This window comes from Lycium ferocissimum, chromosome 1 (genome assembly GCF_029784015.1).
Source record: "Lycium ferocissimum isolate CSIRO_LF1 chromosome 1, AGI_CSIRO_Lferr_CH_V1, whole genome shotgun sequence".
Lineage (NCBI taxonomy): Eukaryota > Viridiplantae > Streptophyta > Magnoliopsida > Solanales > Solanaceae > Lycium > Lycium ferocissimum.
The window spans coordinates 39243418-39267871 of NC_081342.1; the positions used below are offsets into that span (position 1 = coordinate 39243418).

The 24454-nt window shown below is 35.2% G+C and overlaps 2 protein-coding genes across 2 annotated transcripts; one reads left to right on the forward strand and one right to left on the reverse strand.

Moving 5' to 3' along the window:
• Positions 1-3220: 3220 nt before the first annotated feature.
• Positions 3221-5016, reverse strand: LOC132029921 (LOB domain-containing protein 20). The gene is made up of 2 exons (XM_059419331.1): positions 4573-5016; positions 3221-3753 (listed from the first exon to the last, which is right to left on the reverse strand). Exons 1-2 carry the CDS (start codon positions 4963-4965, stop codon positions 3394-3396), a joined length of 753 nt encoding a protein of 250 aa, XP_059275314.1. The 5' UTR covers positions 4966-5016; the 3' UTR covers positions 3221-3393.
• A 2312-nt stretch (positions 5017-7328) lies between these two features.
• Positions 7329-16320, forward strand: LOC132054409 (mitochondrial import inner membrane translocase subunit TIM44-2). The gene is made up of 14 exons (XM_059446424.1): positions 7329-7453; positions 7553-7671; positions 9495-9623; positions 9760-9835; positions 12386-12430; positions 12522-12953; positions 13050-13118; positions 13343-13407; positions 13494-13562; positions 13644-13716; positions 14109-14213; positions 15003-15074; positions 15217-15279; positions 15817-16320. Exons 1-14 carry the CDS (start codon positions 7376-7378, stop codon positions 15946-15948), a joined length of 1527 nt encoding a protein of 508 aa, XP_059302407.1. The 5' UTR covers positions 7329-7375; the 3' UTR covers positions 15949-16320.
• Positions 16321-24454: the final 8134 nt, after the last annotated feature.

Consider the following 24454-nt stretch of genomic DNA (forward strand, 5'->3'; position numbering starts at 1 on the left):
AAGTTAGTCAAGTTAGGCCATCAGGCAGAACTTTACAAATCCAAATATAAACAAATTATTAAAAAAAAAGGACACACCAGCAGTACCATAACAATAAATGACATCGGACCTGCCATAATAATTGCACTGGTAAGAAAGAATAGACAAAGGCCGCTATACAAACAAAAAAACACACACAAAAACCACACACACACACAACACAAGAATAGAAACACTTCCATAAAAATAATTTCATGCTAGAATAAATATAAGTTTAGTTACAAAAACAAAAAATTAAACATAACCAAGTAGTTTGAACAACTTAGGATCAAGGCAGAGTATTGAACGAAGGTACCGCTCTCAATGCATTACTTTTGAGCAAGTTAACCAGAAGCAACTTAGGCCTGAAGGCAAAAGTTGAATCACAGGCAGAAGTAACATTCAACACAAAGAAATCCTAAAGCACTTATTAGGCCTCGAAGGGCAAATTAGGGCCCGAACGGCAGTGTTAACTGCGTGGGTCGGGCCGAGGCAAGATATTGAAGGAAATTAAGAACATTCACCAGAAAGAAATCCAAAAAGCACATATCAAGCCTCGAAATGCGTGTCGAATCATTAAAGAAGCTGGCTCCGGCACAGATGAATCAAATTCAGTGAACATTCACCACAAAGAAATCCAAAAGCACATATTAGGCCTGAAGGCAAAATTAATCACGGTGCAGAAAGTTGAATGAATGTCGAAGTTGAATCAAAATTTAGAACATTCAACACAAAGAAATCCAAAAGCACATATTTGGCCTAAAGGCAAAAATTCAATCACAGGCAGAAGTTGCATGAAGGCCGAGGTTGAATCAAAACTAAGAACATTCAACACAAAGAAATCCAAAAGCACATATTCGAATTCGGCAAAAAAGTTAAATCCAAGGCGGTATGCTGCTCGGGCGCGCAGGGTCGAATCAAATACAGAAACATTCAACACAAAGAAATCCAAAAGACATATCAAAACTAACAAAAACACTTTTTTTGCGATTACCCTTCAAACGCGGGACAACAGGGGTACCTGCACTCAAATTGCCCCTGAAAAACAAGTGAAAAACACGACATAACCAAGGAAAAAAAATACAAAAAAATCCTTTGAATAAACACTAAAACCATAGTTTACAATCGTAAAAACGATCAATTACAAAATAAAATTATGGAAAAAAAACAACAAAGTGAAGAATATACCTACAATAAACAAAATCACTACAACAACAACAATAATACACTTATAGATTCGTACCTAAATATTCGTAGAATTAAAGAGAAAACTCAAAGAACAATTTAACAATTTAACCGGAGAGACAAAGAAAAAGTACGTTAATCGAAAAAACTGCAAAAACAAAATAGTAAGGGTTCAAGAGGTTAAGGGGTAATTTCGTCCGAAAAATTCATTAAAAGAGGCGGAGGGGTAAATATTAAAGACCACGCGTCTGGCGGGCAGTGTTAAAGACCATCGTGTTCGAAGGCAACCTCGATAAAAAAGCTTTTGGCTGCTTTTTGCCTAAAATGTGCTAACCCCTTCTTTTTTTCGGCTTATTTTAAGCACAAATGCTTTATCTTAATGCATACGTGTTTCGATCCTGTCCTTTTTTCCATTTTGACATCTTAACTAAACAGTTGCTTCCTATTTAACCTTCCGAACTCGCTTCCTTATGTGTCTATCAAACACAATCTCGACTCTATATATTCTATCTTCAATGTAGCAACATGCTAATATATATCTAATTTAATTAGCTTATCTTTTAGCTAAGATTAGCGACGATTGAGAGGGGGAAAAAGGAAGTAAGCTCTTAACTAAGCGAGCGAGTGGAAGAAGAATCGTGTAATCGACACATCCATGACCTAAAGAATGACTTCTGCACACGTTTAAAATATTACTTCACCTTCATTACCACAATTTAATTTTTGCTTCTAATAAAAATCAGATTTAGAGGGTTTGATAGATATACCTGAGGATGAATTCAGGGGTTCAATAGAAACAATACTTAGTTGAGGTGCAACTTAAAACAAGACATGTTTAGGAGGGCTACATGCATTAAAGCCTAATAATTTAACTCATATATGCGGTTGTCATTCAATAATTGATCCGAATACATCCTTAATTCAGTTGGAGCCTCCAAACTAACTTAATTAGCTAATTAATAAACGAGAAGAGACCAAATAATGCATCTTTAAAGTATGTGAAATTAAGCAAATATGTCATTTGTTAATGGTTTGACAATACTTTAACATGTACAAATTTAATATTTCTTTTCTATTCGTATTTATGTAACAACCAAAGTTGAGCATCAATTTCTAAGTCTGAATGTAAATAGTTTAGTTAAGTTAATATGGTTATTCTTTTACATAATAACGATGTAAACAATATATCGTTGTAACAGACGTTCATATCTTTGGTGATGAAAATTGTAATTCACAAATATATTTTTGTTCTTCAGTTTTCTGATTCTTTTACAATTGATACACATTCTCTGCACTACACTTGAATATCCTTAATTAAGGACGAGATAATTTTCAGCATGTTATTATAAAAAATAAAAAAGCAATGGAGCTTACGCTAAAAAGTTTAATTACATATATAGCGTCTAAATCAGTAATTTTGGAATAACAACAGTGCTCAAGAGTCGATTTACTTTGCGGAAAACAATGTTATAAAAAATCAATGGGGATTAAAAGGGGTTGCCAGCCATTGAATCTCAACAAAATGTTAGCCAAACGATTATTTTCATTCACTCGTGAAAAAAAGTCTAGTTAACCATTTTGCTAGCAGAATTCTGTTTTTAAAATGTTTAAGGAAATATTCAGTTATGAGAAAAATGAAGAAAAAGAAAAACTCTCCAGCCAACAGGGCAAAAGAAGCAGCTTTTCTTTCAAGAGGAGCATGAAATTGTTGAAAAAGAAACTAACATCAGTAATATTTGCAGCAGAATTGCCAAACTTAGAGATTGCTTTTTCCCAAACATACTTTATACTATTATAGTTAAAATGCTTATTAAACTACTTAAACCTTTAAAAATTAAATAATATATGTCACTCATCCATATATGCACTAGAAAAAAAATGAGATAGAGAAGACCCGGATCTCAAGATGAGCATGAAATGTGCTTCACACCCCTCATTATTTTCGTGGTAGAAAAACAACAGAAACCTTAAAATGAAATTCTACCTTAAACATTGTATTCTCAAGTACTAGCTAGTCGGAAAGTAAAGCATGCAATGAAAATATTCTTGTCTACTATATATATATAGTTAACTTTCTATGGACATGGTAATTAAAACATCTCAATTATTTGTAAAACAAGACTTTTAAATTAAAGGTGTGTAGTGTGGTGTGTAGTGTGATTATCTTTTTGTTCTTGTAACACACTATACTCAATGAAACACGTGATTAGTAAAAGCAAGTGGATTATGGCTCTCTTCCTCCACCTCATCATCTTCATCATGGAGTTGATGAATTGGGTCAAAACTTGGAGAGTTATTAGCAGTACAGGTATCTGATCCATGCAGCTGATGATCAAAAGCAGTAGAGTTATTGAAATTGCTGACACTATTGATATTGTTGATGAGGTTGTTGTTTGAAACAGAGGAATTGTTTGAGTAACTTGGCTGTAGAATTGCAATGTGTTGTTCTTGTGGTTGTTGTTGTGAAGTTTGAAAGACAGTTGCCACTGCATATCTGCTGTTCATTAGCTGTGTCTGCACTAATGCTAGCTCTGATTGTAAGGATGCCACCTACAAAATTTAGCATTTGTACTTGCTCATGTCAGTCCTCTATATATTTCACATATTTTATGTATACTGTAATTGGGCATCAAGGGATGATCTAGTGGTTAATAAAGTAAAACGAGAACATATGAAGTCCCAGGTTTAAATTTCAGTAGAGTTAAAAAATTGCTAAGTGATCTTTTTCATCAAGGTGCATTATATAGAAACACATAAGGTATGGTTTTTTGTACCTGATATGATTAAATAAGCAATATATATCCAACCTGATCAATATAAAGGATACAGCAAGATCGTGTGTAATGTGTGCAGTGAAAAATTCAAAGAACTGCAATAGATGTGGAATTAGAATAAGCAGCGAAAAATGGACATTTAGTCAAATGAACCACACTGCTTTTTGTTTCCTCTTCTTGTTAAAATATACTCACTGTAAGTCTGGTACTATTCTAGGACAAAGACTTAGAAATAAAACTTTGTACTTGATCAACACAAAACCTCACCCCACCGCTTCTTCAGCTTAGTTTTGAAAATGACAATCAATTTAACTCCAATCATCAACCTTCAAATATGTCTTAGTACGTAGTAGTTTACAAAAAACACTACAACTATTCATCATGGCAAAGCCAGAAATTAGCTAAGAGTATTCAAGAAGAAGAAAATATATATGAAGTTATATTCCATCTATATCTGCAATACTATAATTTTTCGACAAAGGATATTCGACTGACCATTTTCGGCACATATAGCTATGCACTACTAATAATTCTACCATCATAATGACAAAGTTATAAATTATAGTACTCGTGGTATCTAAAACTAAATGTAAACCTGTTGTTGCAAAGCAAGAATGGCTGACACACAACCATAAACAGGATCGGAGAGCCTAGCCTGAGCCTCATAAGTTATAGTAACCACTGCATCGTGCCGCCGGTTAGCAGGAATGTGCAACAATAGCTTAGACACATTGCTGGCTCCGAACACCTTGTGCACGGCCACAAACCGAGCCGCGCCTTGGTCAGAGCCAAAATAGGGAGCGAAAACGCACCCATTGATGCATTTTCTTCTCAAGAACTTGCATGCACCACAAGGGGCCGTGGATGCCACAAGAGTCGTCGAGACTGACGGCTCCACGGCCCCTGCAACATTCTTTCCGGGGCCCTTACGCCGGTTTTGATCCGGTGTGCCATGATCACTTGGTGGCTCATCCATGTGATCATGCATGGCTTTTGCTAGGGGGAGAGAATGAGAGTTTAGTTAGTACTGATAATTAAAAGAGAAAGGGTGTTTAAAAGAGTTGTTTATAAGCAAAGAATGAACAAAGGCACGTAACTCTCGTGAAGGGTTTGGCAAAGGTAGAGACGTTAAGGTTGGTGAGAGTTGAGCAATGGGGGAGGGGGAAACAGGAATGTACTTCTTGAGTGTGAGGGGCACGTGCAAAGAGAGTGTTGTGCATGTTCACTGATTTTTAATCGGAGTCTCTAGATGATTACTTTGGGTATAATGTTTTAAAGAGTTTATCAATCATGCCAAAAATTTATGTCAGTAAAAAATTTAGAAAGCTTATAGTAATATTTTCTTTTATATAGTATTGAATTGGGATGGATTCAAATAAAATCATGTGTTGCAATATGTATAAGATCAACCTGACTTACTTGAGATCGAGATATTAGTGATTATTATGATCAATGGCTGAACCAATATAATTTTTACTAAGATAATTCGACATATAAAGAAGTAAAATATAAGAAGAGCAAATTCGACATCTACTCTATATGTAGATAAAAATATTTTGACCTTATACATGTATTGTAACTTTTTTGACGAAGATGAACCCCTTACGACACCCTAGCTTCGCCCCTAGTTATAGTTGTTATTGAAAAAAAATAACATAGGGATGGTTTGTGGGAGGTTGGGGGAGTGTTGTTATGATTGGAGGAACTGTCTGTGATGGGAAGACACAAGATTTATGCTGCCCGTGGCGTGTGGGAAGGTGGAAATCATACGTATTTAGTTATCATATCATGGAATCAATACTTACACTAGGATTACACGCTTTCTTTGCTGTTGTCACAAAGCTTGCATAATCAACCTGTATGCTAAACTCTATTTTGCTGAAAGATTTTGTTCTATAAATTTCGACTGTTTTCGGAGGTTTCAAAGAAAGAAAGAAAAAAAATCCTTGAAAAGGACTGCTGTTTCAATTGGCAGCCATTTTTGTTTCATATTCTTATGATTAACTAAGTAAATAACATATGGGTTGTCATCAATTGTCACGGTACATATTATCTTTATAGAAAACTAGATACATTTTCTTATTAAACACACATTTATTTATTAATTAATTAGAGGCATCTAAATGTTCACTGTTAAAGCATCAACTTAAACATATGATGACGATTTTAGGGGGTCATCTATAGGGGCGGGTACAAACTACAAAGCATATGGTATGTTGCGGGTTCGATAGAACCAATACTTTTGGTCTAAATAATTTTGCACATGTGTCGAGAAATGTAACAAATATGTCTATATCATAAATTGTGAACCCAATATGATCATATATGCATATTAATTTGAATCAAAATATTATCGAGTAAGGAATTATCAGAACTCATAAACTTTAAATCCTGAATACGAATGTAATCATTTATGCATATTTGAATAAAAATGTTGTCGATGCTTGATCCTTGATACTGTGCCTTTCCGAATCCTTCCGTCGGGTCAGGGAAAGCCCCTTAAGCCCGTATATACTAACACAAGGTATTAACCATTTTCTTTTCTATGATCTATATACTATCATTAATCGTGGATAACTCTTCTATTTCAATTTTCAGTATCAAACGCTTAGCCCCTTAAAATAAAATCATACATGTACACACAAATACAAGTCCCATATTTTGAAATCAAATATTTAATCCTTTATATAATGAAAATTTTATATGTGAGAATGCCATTTACTCTAATTATAATGGAGTTTTAGCTCACTTCGATGCTACAAAAAGGTACAACTAATTTTTTAAAGTTCTCAAAATTACAAAAGAACAATTCCTCTCGAAGAATGACAATGTTCAAAATAGGAGTAATAATTCATCACACGAAATTAGATTTGTTAAAATTTCCGAATAAAATTCATATATATAACCTTCTTTTGTTTCAATTTATTTGTCTTTCTAACCTTTTTGTGCATTTCCTTTTTGGCAACTCTCTAATTACTACTTTTCACTTGACATGTTTAATAGCACAAAATTAAAAACAATGTTTTACTACATTTCACATATTTTTAGTTTAAGACTACACAATTTTAATTTTATTTTCTTAAATTCTGTGCCAAGTAAAAAAACTAGACAAACAAATTGAAAGCAAGGTAGTAGTAAAAATCTAATAGCTAAGTTGGTTGGCTAATTTATGTAATAATTTTACATTTTTTATTAAATTAGAAAGGATTAAGGCGAGTAGTAACAATTGGGGCATTATCGTGCGGCCAAACAAGTTGTAGTATTAGGGCAGGAACTGGGGAAAAAAGCTTAACTACAGACCTTCGTTTTTCCTTCTTCACCAGAAGGTTAAGACCCAACAACAACAAACTAGAAAATTTGTAGCTTTTCTTCATAAAAGCAGGTAAAAAGGACTCCAAATGACCAGCAGAAAGATAGCACGGGACTTGTTTATCTCCAAACAACCTATTTTCCGCCGTATATTAGCACCACAACAGGTTCTTTTGTCTCTGTGTTTGATATTTGCCTTCTCTATTAATAGGTTTTTGCTGCTTCTTATTTATAATTTGATTTTTTTTTTTAAATGTTTGCGTTAGGTGGTTTCTGGTAGAGTTGCAACAAATTTGAGGTTGATTGGAGCAGATAGGCATCTGGGTATTCGTCATTTTGGTGTATTCAATGAATTCTCCAAGAAGATTAAAGGCGAAGTAGACAGGTATATTGCTTTTTCATTTCAATGCCATAGTTTTTTTTTTTTTTTAGTCAAGACTGTAGCTTTACCAATTATTTTCCTTGGATAATGGAAGTAAAGGAGAAAAAAAGGGATTTTGTGCAAGCTGGGCAATTTTTATCTTAGAATTAGAAGTTCCCTTTGTACATTTTTTTTTTTTTTTTGTGATAAACGTCGAGCTTGCTGTAAAAAGATACCTTTTGCATTATTTTGCGAAGATACGCCAACGATATATGTACAATATGGGTATGTAGGCTACTTTTGAGCTACCTAGGCTAAACAAATATCTATGCGAAGGAATTCTTTATGCCAATGTATATATGAAATAAAAGTGAGATATTTACATTAGCTTAAATTTTTTTCTCATTGCTTTGAAAAATTATCCAGTTCCTTTGGTTCCAAATATTGTAGAAAAGAACATAGTGGACACGTAGATGCAAGCTTCTTTAACTTCCGTCTTTCCATAGCCTCTAACACTATCTTTGGGATGCTCAATCAATGTTACATTGAGAGAATTCCGCTGCCCAAAACTAGGAAGCTAGTCGATAGTGTAACAGCAAGTGATCAACATATGCTCGCGCCCTCTGCACATACATCTCCCTCTTAAAGAACTGCGTTTATGCTTTATTGGATTTCTTCGTAAGGATTTCATTCCACGCGACACACCCATGTAAAAGGAGCAACTCTCTTTGGTGCCGTAGTATTAGAATCTCCTTTCATGATGTCTTCTTTTCTCCTCAATTAATTAGACCGAAGGAATAAGTTTTTAATGAAAATATACACATACTGACCCTTTTTATACCATCCTATCCTTCCCACGTTCCGCCTCAATGTAACGATAACACTTTTTCTGGGCACTTCCACTTCTCGAACACTCATCTGAATAGCTCCTCAAGAGCATAATTCCCTTGAGTGATTTCTAAGGTCATGTGTGCCACAAGCCCTTAATTGCTTCCTATTGTTAGCAAGAGCTAACACTAATGAATATAGATTGCATCTTCATGCCACATAGCCAACTAAACTTTGCCATCCCAACGACGAAGCAAATGAATCTTGTGAAGTCGTCTTTTTTTCTTCATAATCCCTTTTCGCAGGCGTGCTCTCAGTAAATGGCTAGTCACTTCATCTGAAAATCATCCATTCATGTCGCATATTTAGCAACTATCACCTTCTTCATAATTCATCTCTTTATGTGGGTATCTCCACCACCCTTTCCGTACATGGGCATGTGAAATGCATTAGTCTTCTGACCCTTAAACCTCCCTCTCTAAACAGATATTATTTTTCTTTGCTCCACGAATTGATATTTCTTGTGGCAATCTTTTCTTTCCTGTAGAAGATTCCTGATCATTTCATCCAATGTCTGCACTATTGTCATACAAAACAATGACACGCACGAAGTATGTGGAAATACTAGACAACGTAGTTTTTTCAAATATGTTATTTTCCCTATTATGATGAATTATGTCTTCCACTCAACTTAACTTGCATTCAAGATTTAGTATCGTTGGATACTGCATCTTTATCCTGAAAATCCTCCAATAGAAGTGGCTAGCCTACATATTAGTTGACAAGGTCTGTCGAAATCCAGTATGAGCAACCTGATTCTGAGCATTTCTTTTTTCCTTGGGGGTGGTTAGTATGGGGACATGTTGGTATCTTTTGAAGTGAGAAGGCAGAGAATGCAACTATTTCTTAATTTTATGACTATCAAGTTTTTAGCTGTTTGTTTTGTCCTTTCCATCTATTTGCTTCTTAGGCTTTGTTGGGGTATCATTGGGTTTATTCCACTATGCTTATGGCTGCAGTAATCAAGAATTCCAACAGTCAGTTAAGGTGCTGAAGGAGAAAGCAGAGGAGTTGAAAGGGGTGAAAGACAAGGTGCTGAAGGAGAAAGCAGAGGAGTTGAAAGGAGTGAAAGAAGATCTTAAAACAAGGTGCCTTTTGGATTTCCTTTAAATGTAATCTTAAAGTGGTTTTAGCCTTTCTTTAAGGGGCTGAGACATACTGTTGTATGTCAAGGCTGGCAGAACTACCAATGGGGACCCTGAAATGGTGAACTGGCAAATGCAGAACGAAGCAGACAACTGAGCAGCTTTACAAGCATGTCGATGGTGTTTGGACGGAAGCTGAAGCTACGGCAAAAAAGGTAATAGTGCACCCTCGATCAGTCTCTTAGGTGTCTAATATTTCGTTACTGAATGAGATTTTCCAAAATGAATGCTGCCAAGCATGTATTTTTCTTGAAGACTGTTTTAGCAGCTGTGCAAACCTGCTTCTAGGTATGTAGATGGTATGCCACATTGATTCATATTAATCTGTTGCCTTTTCTTATAAAATAATCAAAAATCTGTTATGGGGGATCCAGAGGATGCAATGAGTATAAAAGCACCCTCCCCTCAAAAATGAAGGGAGATAAAGCCCAGGCATTACATCATTTACAAACTTTGAATTGAAGCGACAAGTTAGATTAACTAGACATCTAGCTTTCAATCTATCTATGGAATGTAAACACTTTCTAAAATCCTTGATTTTGTTCTCCTCCATTGTGTTTTTGTTCATATAATACATGCTTGTACAGTTCCTATATCTTGCAATTGAGTTTTTCCCCCGTGTCAGCAGCTATAGACAACTTTTAGGGATTCGTATGCCTCTCTGATACCAAAAAGTCGAAAACCTGTCCCACAACTTTTTGCAGCCTTCTAGTGAATAAATAGATGGTTCACAATTTCCACTTCTGTTTTACACATGTAACATCTCTTACACATGTTGGATCCTCTTGTACACGGTTTCCCCCCTTTTTTTAGTAATACAAATATTTGCAATAAAGTCTTTTTATGGGTAATATTTGCAATAAAGTCCTTTTTTTTTTTTTTGGGAACTGGTAACTGTATCTTTTATATTTCAAATGTAGCGAAACAGCACTTAGGTAGTACTGAAACCATATTTACAACCTGTCCTATTTCTATATTGAATCTAAAACATCAATTATAGAGACAGTATCATTTGAGTAGATCTGATTGGGCACCAAAAACACAAAAGCAAGATAAAGTTTACCTTAATGTTGTGCAGCCCAATCTCCACTTTCTCATAACATCTGGAATTTCTCTCCTTCCAAATTGTCCACCAGATGTAGGCAGGGACAATTCTCCATCTGCTCCTGTCCTTTGCCTGTAAGCCTGTTTCCTCCCAACTTTTGAGAGCATCTGTTACCTTTCCGGGCATGGTCCAAGAGATGCCTTTGAGGTTTAGAATAATCAGTTGGGTTGTAAACTTGCGATGAAGGAAGAGATGGTTAACTGCCTCTGCTGTTTCTCCACACAAAAAGCATCTGGAACATAAAGGAAGTCCTCTCTTCATCACATTGTCTTGTGTGAGGGCCGCTTCTTTAGCAAGTAACCACACAAAACATGCAACTTTGTGGGGAATTTTAGTTTTCCAGATGTGTTTCCAAGGCCAGTTGGCTATCTGCTGGTTAGAGTGATTCATCTTTTTGTAAGCTGCATTGACCTTGAATATTCACCTGCTATTGCCTTGCCACCATAACACATCATCGTTTGTCTGTAGTCCACCAAGCTGCTCTATTGTACTGAAGAAGTCAGCCACTCTTTCTATTTCCCAGTCATTGATTTGTCTCCTAAAAATGATGCTCCCGCCTTGAGGTGTCCACATTTCTGCTACATTCCTTTGTTGGTAGAGCACTATACTGAAGATGTCTGGGAAAGCCAATTCCAAACTGCCTGTCTCATGCCAAATGTCCTTCCAAAAGCTAGTTTTTCTTCCATCAAGCACTTTGATTTTGGAATTGGCCCTCAACTCACTCCACAGTACTCTAATAGATCTCCATAGACTCACCCCATATAGTGTTGTGGCTTCCGTAGTCATCCAGTTATCTTCCTGTTCATACTTGGCTCTGATAACGTTGCCCCACAAGAGCTGATTCTCATTGGTGAACTTCCACAACCATTTCATTTTGAGAGCTTTACTCTGAATCTTCAAATTCTTGATCCCCAAACCTCCATATCTCTTGCCACAAATAAATGTTTTCTACTTAACCAAGTGGTAACCCTTCGATTGTTTGTTCCCATGCCACAGAAAATTTCTCCTGATGCTATCCAAAAGTCTTCTAGACATTTATCCTGTGTCAAGCACCATGCAGTGCTGTCAAACATGAGACTTCTCTTGGTGCTTTAGTTCTCCGTACCTCTTTTTCTCTGATGCACCAACATCTGATAACATTGCTTTGTGGTGAAGGTTTGTCCTGTTGTTGAAGTGTGTAACCATCACATCTAAAAGCTTAAGCCGTTAGAGATAGCATTCTTTTATTTAATTACTGACGTCTTTAATACATCCCCTCTCGTGGGTCTGATTCTTTTTCATGGGCCAAGCATGTGGAAATTCTTTGGTTGGAACACACTGTCCTATGTAATTAATGTTGATGCATTTCTAGACTTTGTTAGTTCCCCAACCTTGACTTAGCCCCATGTTTGTGTGTTCCCCCAAACATATTTTTGGGTTTTTTTGGTTAGCTTCCTCGTTCTATCATAACATCATGTAATGGAGCTAACATTTTTACTCTTGTACTGAATGCTTTTCCTTGAAGCCAGTAATACAACACCTTCATCTCCGAATCCTGAAAGTTCCTTAAAAAGTGTTAAGTTTAGTCACTGCCTTTTGAGTTCATATAATTGTCTTGTAGGTTTATGCCAATGTGGAGGAAACAATATCTGCTACTAAAGAGGAGGTTGGTAACTTTTTACCGAGCTCTTTTTAGCACATTTCCGGATTATAGTGAATTCTTTAAGGAGGTGACAGTTAACCTGATTCATATTTAGGTCAGAGGAAGTTTTCGGATGGGGAAGGAAGAAGCTCCAGGATCAAGTAGTCATTCAGATACCTCTGGTTCAAATACCAAAGAGAGTAGTGAGTCTGCATCAGCAAAAACTCAACAGGAGCAGCAGCAGCAATCTTCTTCCAGTGATAATGCAGAAACAGTTTTTAGCAAGTTTAAGTCTGCTGCTTCATCTTTATCATGGAAAGTTTCACCAGCCTTCCAGAAAATAAAAGAAGCAAAGCCTGTTGACTTAGCCAAGAGGGGGTATGGCATCATATTGGAGGAATTGAAAGGTACTCCAGGTAAGAGAAAGCGCCTCGAACGTTCTGCTCCCACTTCATCAAACTTTGAGAGGAGCACAAGGACTGATGTTGCTGTCTTACCGTCAAAGCAATCGAAATGGAATAAGAAATGGGAGGCATTCAAGGATAAAGTAATTTTCTTTCTTATTAGTCCCTGTGGAGATGCGAGTGAACTTGCCTTTTTCCTCTCATAATCCTAATTTGCCCTGAGTTTTTATTATTTCCAGATGCAAGGTCACCCTGTTTTTAAGCGCTTCACTGGCATGAGTGAACCTGTTGCAACAAAAAGCCAGGAGGTACTTTCTGATTCTCAGTAGAATTTTATCTTTTGTGAGTAATAAATTTTCATTTTCAAAATTTGTCATCTGTTATATTTAACCCAATCAGATATACATGGCTTGATCCGGAAAGCATTTATAGGTGATGATTTTTAGCGTAAAATCGTTTAGCTGATACCAGCAGCAGTGAATTTGGATTGAATTTAATATGAAGTTATCTGAATATTTATGTGGCATGACAGATTGCAGAAGATATCCGTGAAAGATGGGAAACGAGTGATCATCCCATTGTTCATAAAATCCAAGAGTATGGCTATACATTCCAATTTTAATGCTCTTTCCTAGATTGAGTTCAATTTAAGATCAACTTACAATTTCCATCTTAATGTACAGTATAAATGAAACTGTGTTTGGAGAATCCTCAGCTGCATTGTCATTTAAAGAGATTCGCCTCAGAGATCCGTATGATTACAGCCTTCCTTTTCTTGATTTTTCGTTATCATTTTTGGCTTGTTTAAGAAATTTGAAGTATGTTTTGTGAAGGTCATTCTCTTTACCTGAATTTGTGGCTGAGGTTCAAGAGGTGATTCGACCAGTTCTTAATGCTTTTTTCAAAGTAAGTATGCACAAGTTCACTAAAGCTTATTGACTTATTAACACTATTTCTCGTTTGGGTTGGAAATGGGAGACGCAGAAGGAAGGGTATGAGTATCATTTGTTTCACAATTAGGAGTGGGTGGTACAACCTCTCTATGTTTAGTTTTCAACCCCTTCAAAGTTTGACAGAGAGGAGAATGTATTGTCCTTATCATATAACCCGAAGGGATGGATAAATACTTCAGAAGTAAATCAGTAGGTCCACCTTTACCTTACCACCCCAACCTCTTCCTGCCCTGAACCAAGCTCAATTTTTTCTTTCACTGCTTAATGTATCTTCTCATATTGATATACTTAAATATGTTATTTTTTAATCTTCTTTCAATGATGTCTTGCTTTTTGGGTCGTTAGGGAGATATGGAGGTATTGAAGAAATATTGCAGCAAAGAGGTAATTGAGCGGTGTAAAGCAGAGCATCAAGCTTTTGATAGCCAGGGTATCATTTTTGATAACAAGGTAAGAAAAATGCAAGTTATGGTATTGGCTTCCATTTTGATTATTATTTACACTGAAGGGGGAAAAACAATAAATGAAGAGTGCTGCTCTGTTCAAACTTTCAGTGTTACAATCTATTGTCAATGATTTCTATTAGCATGTCAGACAAGGTCAAAAGTTGAGTTTTGTGCTTGTCAAGTCAAGTCATTAATCCTTGAAACTTTATGTTTAGATGCTGTTGTGGTGATAGAGATTTAGAACTGTTGGCCTGACTAGAACTGTCTGACTTCCGCCATGAAACCTGTTCAACAAATCTAAAACCTTGTGGAGTGGTATATTTTTTGTCCTTTCAAATGCTCTGTTTTTGTTCCTTTGAGGGTTGTAGGGCGTCATTAGTTACAAATTTTGTTTACGCTGCATACTGCTATGTACTGTCTCTCATTGGCCTTGATCTAAGCATTGGATGCTGTATGTCTGCCATAGTCGTGGCCTTGATTTAAAATCATCCCAGATTTCCCACTTTTCACTGTAGGAAAGACGTTCAAACCGAAAATTTGGCTTGAAACTCTGATATCTCCTTTTGCATTCCATGGTATACTACATTAAAGGGGTTGATTATAGCTTGAGTTCTGTACTAATTGGTTTCTCTAGCATCAAACTTCCTTTTTCCTCTACTGTGGTTTCTCCCCATGCTACTAGGAAAAAGGATGATGTCAGAGAGATCCAACTTTTTTATTTCTGTGCACTTCTATATGTACGAATAAATGTCTAAATAATCTATATGGTTAACTATTCTCTCTTGTTCTGCAGATTTTACATATTTCGGAAATTGAAGTACGGGAGACAAAAATGATGGGAGACAGTCCCATAATCATTTTGGCGGTAAGCATCTTTCCTCATTCTTTTTGATGTTTCGACCAATGCGCCTCTTGAGAGGGCTCTCTGCCTAACAAAGACTTAAAACATATTGTATATAAATGATGAAGAAACTCTGATAGTAATCATTCTTTGGTAATTTTCACAGTTCCAGACGCAACAGGTCTACTGCATACGTGATAAACTTGGTTCAATTAAAGAAGGGGGAAAGGTAAGTTTTATCCTCTGTTTTAGATCGATGTTATTTAATGTCCTGCTTTTTTTATTTTTTATTTTATAAGGAAATACATCAGGTTAATGTCCTGCATTGGCTATTCAATTAATTTACCCTGCTGGTAAATTTGGTATTTTATTTCGAATTGCATCATGTACAAACTTCTTCATATCAAATTGCCTTCTTGAATCCCTGTGGTCAAATTGTCATCTTTCTATGTTGCTAGTGTAATCTTCATACGTAAAAGTGAGTTACTTCACGTAAACTAAGGATGTTAAGAATTTCTGAAGGAGACTCTGAAAACTCCTTCCTTAGAAAAGCTTCTTTGTTGAGACATCTTTGTTTTTCTATGGTAAATTAAAGCTGTATTATTCCACCTTTGGATATACAGCAATTTATTGTGAGCTCCTTGTTTCGATACAATGGAATCTGCTATAGAATGATCCCAATCTGCCTGCAGTAGCTCATCAAAGCTAAGACGAGCAGAGTTTGAATTTTAACCCTGATATGGTTAAATTTTGTCACTGTATTTAGGATACAATACACACTGTATACTATGCTTGGGCTATGCAACTAGTAGAAGCAGAAGAACTCGGAGAAGGAGCGATCTACCCTATATGGAAGCTTAGAGAGATGCAGCAACTTGGTGTTGCAGCCCTTATATAATCAACTTTTTGCTTCACCATCGGGTGGATAATGTTGCTGCCCGTGCCTTGTTCATGTTCTCGCACTTATTTGTGCAGAAAATTTTTGCAATAATTTTTTTTGCCTTTTCCCCAGTTGGAACCGAGGCTTGATGTATTCAAAATTAATGAGTAGTTAGGAGTTTTTTTCACCATTCTTGTGAATGTACTTGAGCAACCCCTGCACATGGCACGAAGTTCCAACCATGAACCCTGCATAAATAGATTATTCATGTTAGTTATGCAGAACCACATTTGTTACGATTTAAGTTATATGGACAGACTGTAAACGTTTATTACAATACCAGCTTTACTTGGTTTACAATTAATATGCATCATAGAGATTTACCAGTAATTACCTTGGTCTGATTGTGTAAAATATTTTTTAAATGCAGTGCTTGGAACTTAGTAGGCGTTTGGCCATAAATACCAAAAACAAATTTACTTTTTTTGGAATTTTTGAAGTTGGAGTTGGAGTTGGAGTTGGAGTTGGGTTTGGCTATAGTTTTTGAAATTATAGTTTTTAGTGAAATGTAGTTGTAAAAAAGTGAAAAAATTTTGAAAAATAAATTTTTTGAGTTTTGGTATTTCGGAATACAACTTCAAGTTGTATTCGGAATATTTATGGCTAAACGCCCAAAAGTGAATTTTTTTTTTGAAAAAAAGTGAATAATTTTTATGGCCAAACGGCACCTTAAACTTTGTTAATATATCCAGGAAGTTGAGATTAGTGCTGAGGGGTCAAATTGCGCTAAAATTTCCTTTAGAAAGTATATTAAAGGTATCCTTAGTTTTTCTGGTTCTTTACGCAAATTAAACTATTCTGAAGTACCTTTTGGTAAATGAATTTTGCCTCAAAAGCAGAACCGTGTCAGTTTCAGCTTTTATTGTTACCTTTCTAGCTTCTATGCATATACGTAGCTGATAGCTCTCAGTCATTTTGCTTCTTCATGTGGTGGAAATCTTGCAATTTCACCGCCGTATAATGCAAATATACTCCTCAACTTTACATTTTGAGTAAATATGACGTGAGGGAGCAGGGATGGCTATATTTTTGGAAGCAAACTCCGGGCGAATATAAAGCGCATGGATACAAGTTATGCCTTGGAATGAAAGACAATTCTGAATTCGCTTTGTCTACGAACAAGGAAGCTATAAGTAATGCAACTATGAATCTCATGGAGAGTTCGATCCTGGCTCAGGATAAACGCTGGCGGCATGCTTAACACATGCAAGTCGGACGGAAAAAACCGAAAACAGTGTTTCCAGTGGCAGACGGGCGAGTAATGCGTAAGAACCTGCCCTTGAGAGGGGAACAACAGCTGGATTCGGCTGCTAATACCCTGTATACATCCTTGTCGTTATAAAATGGTACAAATATATCCCTGTCATTATAAAAAAAAAATCATTTAGGTTATTTTTAATAAAAAAAAATGTATCATTATAAAATGGTAAATGTATCCTTTAAAAAAAAATCATTTAGGTTATTTTTAATAAAAAAAATGACACGTGACTTTTTAAAAAAATCTACCCATTTTTTTTTAGTATACATACTTTTTTAAAGCCACATAGTATTTTTTTTTTGTGGGTCGGGTTTGATTCGTTTAAAAAAATGGGTAGACTTATTTTTTAAAAAGTTACGGAGGTATTTTTTTAAATGAACTAGACCCGACACACCAGAAAAAATTAATCAAGTGGCTTTACAAAAATATATCTACAAAAAAAAATAGCTAGGCTTTTTTTTAATTAAAAATAACCTAAATGATTTTTTTTAAAAATTTCGTCAGTGAAAATAGTATACTTGTACCATTTTATAACGGCTAGGAGTATATTTGCACCATTTTGTAATGACATTATGATATATACACCACTTTTATAATGAGGGATATATTTGCTCTAAATCACAAAGTTGAGGATATATTTGCACCTTTTCCCTACAATCTTTATACTATCAAATTAATGTATTTTATTGTAATCAAGTGCAAATAAAAAGGATGAATTTATTAACAAATTATAGGAGTAATTAATTAATAAAAGAATATGTGAAATTTGAGTGTCGTATTATTAATTTAATATAATATTGAGTTTGGGTAAATTATTATCTAAATGAATCGTCCTTTCTGCTACACAAGAGAATGAACCAGGAGAATACTTAGGAGCCGTTTGGACATGGTTTGAAATTACGGTTTCAAATTATGATTTTAAATCATGATTTGAAACTATGTTTAGACATATAATTTGGATATCTTAAGTTGTATTTTCTCTTATATACATAAAACCCCCACAAGTTGTGAAAACTATCAAAACATTTCAATTCTTATACAATCTTACCAAATGAGCAAGTCATAGTTCATAACAAAATTAATACGCTACTAGAAGGCCTTTTTAAAAAATACAACATCAATTGATCAAATTTTAGTTCAATAGAAACGAAAATTTAATGTAACTACTCATTAATATAATCCTCCCACATTATAGACATAAATAAAGGTTGGTGGTAGTTAACAAGGTTGGTAAATGGTTGGTGGGAGTAATTGTTAAAAATATTTACCAACTTATGAGTCTTTTTCTATAAAATATAAATTTATGGGTCTAGGTTTTATATTAATTTTTTTTGAAACCATGAGATGAAATGCATGTCCAAATGCTGGTTTCATCTCATGATTTCAAACTGTGGTTTCAAACCGCATGTCCAAACGCTTACTGTTTCAAACCGTGGTTTCAAACCGCATGTCTTAGTAGGCATTTGGACATGCGGTTTGAAACCACGGTTTGAAACCATGACCCCAAATCAGCGTTTGGACATGTGTTTTCACTCATGGTTTCAAACCCCAAATCATCCAAAAAGACATGATTTGAGGTTTGAAACCATAGTTTTAACTTTTTTAAATATAAAATTTAATCCATAAGTTTATATTTTGTTAAAAAAGACCCATAAGTTGGTAGATATTTTTAACAATTACCCCCATCAGTCATTTACCAATCTCGTTAACTTTCACCAGCCTTTATTTGTGTCTACCAACCTTTAATTTATGTGGGAGGATTATATTAAAGAGTAGTTACATTACTATTCATGTTAAATTTTCGTTTTTATTGAACTAAAGTTTGATTAAATGATGTTGTATTTTTTAGAAAGGTCTTCTAGTAGTGTACTAATTTTATTATGAACTATGACTTACTCATTTGGTAAGATTGTATAAGAATTGAGAATGTTTTGATAGTTTTCACAATTTGTGGGGTTTTTATGTCTATAAGAGAAAATACAACTTAAAATATCCAAATTGAATGTTCAAACATGGTTTCAAACTATGTCCAAACGGGGCCTTAATATTCTCGCGTCAGTGACGGTAAGGTTGCGTAATGACTCAGAGAAAACTGACTGATTGATGGCCTACTTCGCTAAGCTTTGGGAAATTTAGGCCCCGTTTGGCCATAAAAATTATTCACTTTATTCCGGAATTTTTTTTCACTTTTTTCCGGAATCAGCGTTTGGCCATGAGAATTCCGAATACAACTTGAAGTTGTATTCCGGAATAGCAAAAACTCAAAAAACTTATTTTTCAAATTTTTTTCACTTTTTACAACTACATTTCACCAAAAACTACAATTTCAAAAATTATGGCCAAACACAACTCCAACTCTAAAATTCCAAAAAAAAAGTGACAGGGCCTTAAAGTTCTTATTCTCTACTAAAGATTAGAGAAAAAAATATTGTTTTGAGCATAAACTGTTGTTTTAAAGATTAAAAAAAAATTCTATGTTGTATGGCTTGAGTGTTGATCAGTCAAAAACTCTCATGTTCAGAAGATAAAAGTTGCGGAAATAAGGATGTTACGATTGATGCTTGCATAGTAGGAGAGATAAATTTAGAAATAATGGTATTCGGGACAAGGTGGGAGTGGCTTCACGGTTCGGGCATATGGAGAGGAGAGGCACTAAGGAATCACTGCGGAGGTGTGAGGTTGGCTATGGACGGTTTTAGGAAAAGTAGAGACAGGGCGGAGATATATTAATCAGACATGACAACTTACCGAGGACGTGACCTTGGATATGAGGTTATGGAGGATGTAGATTAAGATAGAAGGTTAGCTAGGTAGTAAAGGGTTGTCTTGCTTGTCATTTCACACAAGTAGTCGTATACTCTTATAGTTTTATGTCCTTCGATTTCTATTAATACTTGTTGTTTCTTGTACTTCGAGTATCGTATTACTTTGTTGTTGTTATTGTTTCCTTTTCATAATGCTTTGTCGTGCCTTTTACGGTATTTTGGTAGGGCTTCTTTATTTCAGTTGTTTGTTTTTCCCAACTGCTTTCATTTGCTTGCCTTGACCGATTTTCTATCAGAAACCTTTCTACCTCCCAAAGCAGGGACAAGATCTGCACGCACACTCTACCCTTCTCATGCCTCACATGTGCAATTACATTGAGTGTGTTGTGGTTGCTGATGTCAAAAGCGCTTTCTAAATATAGGCTAAGCATAAAGTACTGTTTTAATATTGATAAAATTGTTTTCTAAATTTGATTAAGTCTTTCGGAAAGCACTTCTAACCAAGGCACTTATCAAAATAAATAAATTTTAAAAATTTGATCAATTAGTTAAACACGATTAGGAGTTAGAGCCGAACCAAATGAAGAGCACGTGAAACTTAGATTGTTAAAAAATAAGGAAAAAAATAGTCATTTATTACAAAATATAAATTGGACGTTAATCGTGCTAAACACTATTTTAGAAATAATATTAGTAATGTCAAATCTTTTCTCAATAGTTGTCACGACCCAAATCATGGATCATGCGGGCACCCACACTAACCCTCCCTGGTGGGCGAACCCTTCAGATAACTACCTTAATTTGATACAACATGCGGAATAAATACTTTTATTATAAGAAATTTCCAAAATCTGGTCTAGACTCATACAAGAGCTTCAAGAAGTTTACAATTTGAATAGATACCGACCAACCGGATACGACTGCTTAAGGATAGAGAACAACGAAATCTAAGGAGAGACTCTGGTTGCAATAGCTCACCCAAACGTCTTTGACGAATGCTCGAAACGGTCGCGAGACTCCGAACATCACTCGAAAATAACTCTCTACACTCCAAGGAGTGTAGCAAGAGTAGTATGAGCACAACACAAGGCTCGTAGGTATCATAGGCCGACAATGGTTAGTTCACGCATATAAACAAGAAGCAACTAACAAGTAAGCAAGATAAGTAATCAAACACGTCTCACACATCTAGCACACGAGAAAGTCTTGCATTAACGATAGTCACAAGGATCTCAATATCTCGATTATAAGCCTAGGGAGAATTCTATAAACCTCGATTCCATCCAAATTTTTAAAATAAATACTCACAAACAACAACTCAAGAATTCACAAATCAAGAATCAATCGCAGAATGTGCCATGCAATGATATGAATGACCATTCAAATGGAGTGCTATGCAATGCAATGTCGTGCTATGTAAATGTTATGCAATGCAGTAGTCACCTCTCACACTCCACTCCCGTACACACATGCTATGGCAATGCCTCATAGTCATGACCCACGGGGCACCCGCGAAGTCCATGTACCACTCGTGCTCTCCGGCGCAAAACCCCTGAGGCTATCAATCACTCTCAACCTCTCAACCCTCACAAGTAAAACCCCGAGTCTCTCTCGTCACTCTCAATCTCCGCAAAAAACCCTGAGTCTCTCAATCACTCTCCTCACCATTATAAAAACATAAGAGTAATATGAAAGCATGTCATGCATGATATCGGGCCTTCAACTATATCACCAATATGCAATAAACAAGTACAAGTCATATTATTGCCCATCAGCTCAATCATCAATATTACCCTTCCCTTTCATAAGGTAGGGAGCTAGTATGTGATAAAGATACAACTAGGTGATAATTACATCACATAGCACATAGAATATGGGATGCATGCCTCGCATGGAATCAACCTCAATAATCACCGCAATCATAGGTTCCATAGATTCATACTAGGAATTGCAATTCAATATTCAATTCTCGCAATAACCTTCCTCTTCCATATGAGACAATGGGATAACAAGAGAGAGAAATTTATATCAAATACATGAAATCACAATACAATGACAAAAATTTCCTCACATAACAATATCGTAATAATGGCGACGAGCCCACATAACAAGATCACAATAATGGCGACAAGCCCACATAACAAGATCACAATAATCTACAAGCCCACATAACAAATTTAATACCAACCTAGATGGAATTTACCTCCACACCATGCCCGAAGGCCTATCATGCTTTCCCCGTCAATCACTACTATTTACATACGTTTCGCTAACCGAGTCTAGACATAAAGTAAACCGTAACCTCACCTCAATGCCGAATGTGTCACGAACTTTCACGCCTAAAGCATTTTTCCTTCGTGCTTCCGAAGGATTGTCTTTAAAAATTAAAACAAGCTGCTTTAGTTGACTTACAACACTTGAACGTTGCTGCCTCCATTTCTTTGTCAAAATGAAGTGTAAAAAAAATGGTTTTCTCAACTTTCCTAAAAAAAAACAAAGTGTTCTTGATCTCTTACTAAGCACTACTTAAATTAATCCATAAGGTGCAAGTTGTTGCACATTTTTGCTCCGTCAAACCGAGTAGTGAAATGTTACAAGAGATGATTGCAAATGGAGAAATGGTTAACTTCCTAGATTCTGCTCGTCCAAAATGAAGTACATAAAGAGAAAATAGCAGCTCAATGTTGGGCCTTAATAAATGAATATACCCCAAAGTAAAATAATAGGTGTAGGCTATTTAGTGGGATATGGGGTCCACCACCTTTTCTCTACTTTAAATTAAATATCTAACCTACACCAAGATGTCACCACCAACTTCATATAATTAGTCACTATCTGATTTTCCTTCCATGACACACGTGGAAGTCACTACTTTCACTTATCCACTATTTATCACATACTCCATTTCATAATTACAATGCATGTTGTCCCTATCATGTGTCCAACCAGATTTCCACATACCATTCCTCACATGTACCTTATTTTGTAAGCTCACACGTGGAAATAATACATTTCACACTTGTCCACTTTATTTCCTAATTGCATCAATTTGTTCCCACAAAAATTGGTAATTTAATTTTTGTTCCCCATTCACTTCAATATTAATCACTACTTGATGTACGTGGGTGGATGATGTCCACTATGACATTTATCCATAATCCACTAATTATTTATTTAGTCTCCCACTAAAAATAATCATATATTTAACGAATTATTCACATAATTTTTTTTTTTTTTCAATTCACTTAAATATTGATCACTTCATATACTATCATCATAAATTATGAAATATGCCATAAGTAAATTGTGTAAGAACTATTAGGTAAGAACTATTCTCAATCACAATTTGTGTTTTGTCCAATCACGTTACTACTGTAACCTCTATAAAAACCAACATTAGCTAGAATGGAAAATGGGATCTGAATGGGCTGTCTATAATTTATTAAGGGACAAGACTAATTAAGTGAGATCTAGAGTTGAAATCCCCTTTGTGGGACCGTGGGCCCCACCCCATTAGCAATTACTTTCCAAAAGAAATATTTCTATACTAGCTGTAGGTGTCATTACAAGATTCATATATATATATATATATATTAGTCACTTGCTGCTGAAATTCCAAGGATCCAAGTGGATTGTGCTTACATAGTATCTTCCCATATAAAATCCTTGATTAAATATTAGTAAATGAAAAATATCTCATAATGATTTCATAAATATTGAGATATGTAGTAATTATATTTTATCAAATTCTAATTTTCTCTTACATCAAGAGGATAAATTTTGTACTATTAATTTTCACAACGAAAAAGAAAATAACTCTTTTTATGAATAAACTATTCACACACATTAAATACATATATATTAAAATTTACTCGTCAATTAAATAGCTGAATCACCCATTATCGTGTTTCATAGACACCAAAATTAGACGCTAAAAGGGTGTTTTAGGGATATCAGGCCTAAAAGTGCTAAACGACCAAATGGGTCGTTACAATAGTGAACAAGCTTAACTTCATGAGAGACAGTGCAAGCACAGTAAAATTTAAATAACAAAACTAACAAATATTATAAGAAATGGTGGATTGTTCAATTTTTCCGGAAAATGTTTTCACTTTCTTTGAAAATTAGCGTTTGTTCATAATTTTCTATTTTTTTTTTTAAATGACCACTAAGTAACCTTAGTGGAGGAATATTTTTATTACTACTATATATAAGGGAAGCAGTGGCGGATTCAGGATTTTCACTCAGGGTATTCGGAAAAATAATTGAACCTAAATATACACTGTAATATATGTTGTGGTGTTTAAAAGTTAATATATGTACATAAACACATAAAATTTACCCTAAATATACACTGTAATTTTTTGTCCAGGGTGTTCGGGTGAACACCCCGGGCTCTTGGTACATCCGCCCCTGAAGGGAAGATCCCAAAATTTGTAGT

Excerpts from the sequence above, each read along its gene's own strand:
- LOC132029921 (XM_059419331.1), bottom strand. The coding sequence starts at position 4,965 with ATGCATGATCACATGGATGAGCCACCAAGTGATCATGGCACACCGGAT. Across the intron at positions 3,754-4,572 it reads TTCTTGCTTTGCAACAACAG|GTGGCATCCTTACAATCAGA; the intron begins GTTTACATTTAG and ends TAAATTTTGTAG.
- LOC132054409 (XM_059446424.1), top strand. The coding sequence starts at position 7,376 with ATGACCAGCAGAAAGATAGCACGGGACTTGTTTATCTCCAAACAACCT. Across the intron at positions 13,717-14,108 it reads TTCTTAATGCTTTTTTCAAA|GGAGATATGGAGGTATTGAA; the intron begins GTAAGTATGCAC and ends TTGGGTCGTTAG. Across the intron at positions 15,280-15,816 it reads CAATTAAAGAAGGGGGAAAG|GATACAATACACACTGTATA; the intron begins GTAAGTTTTATC and ends CACTGTATTTAG.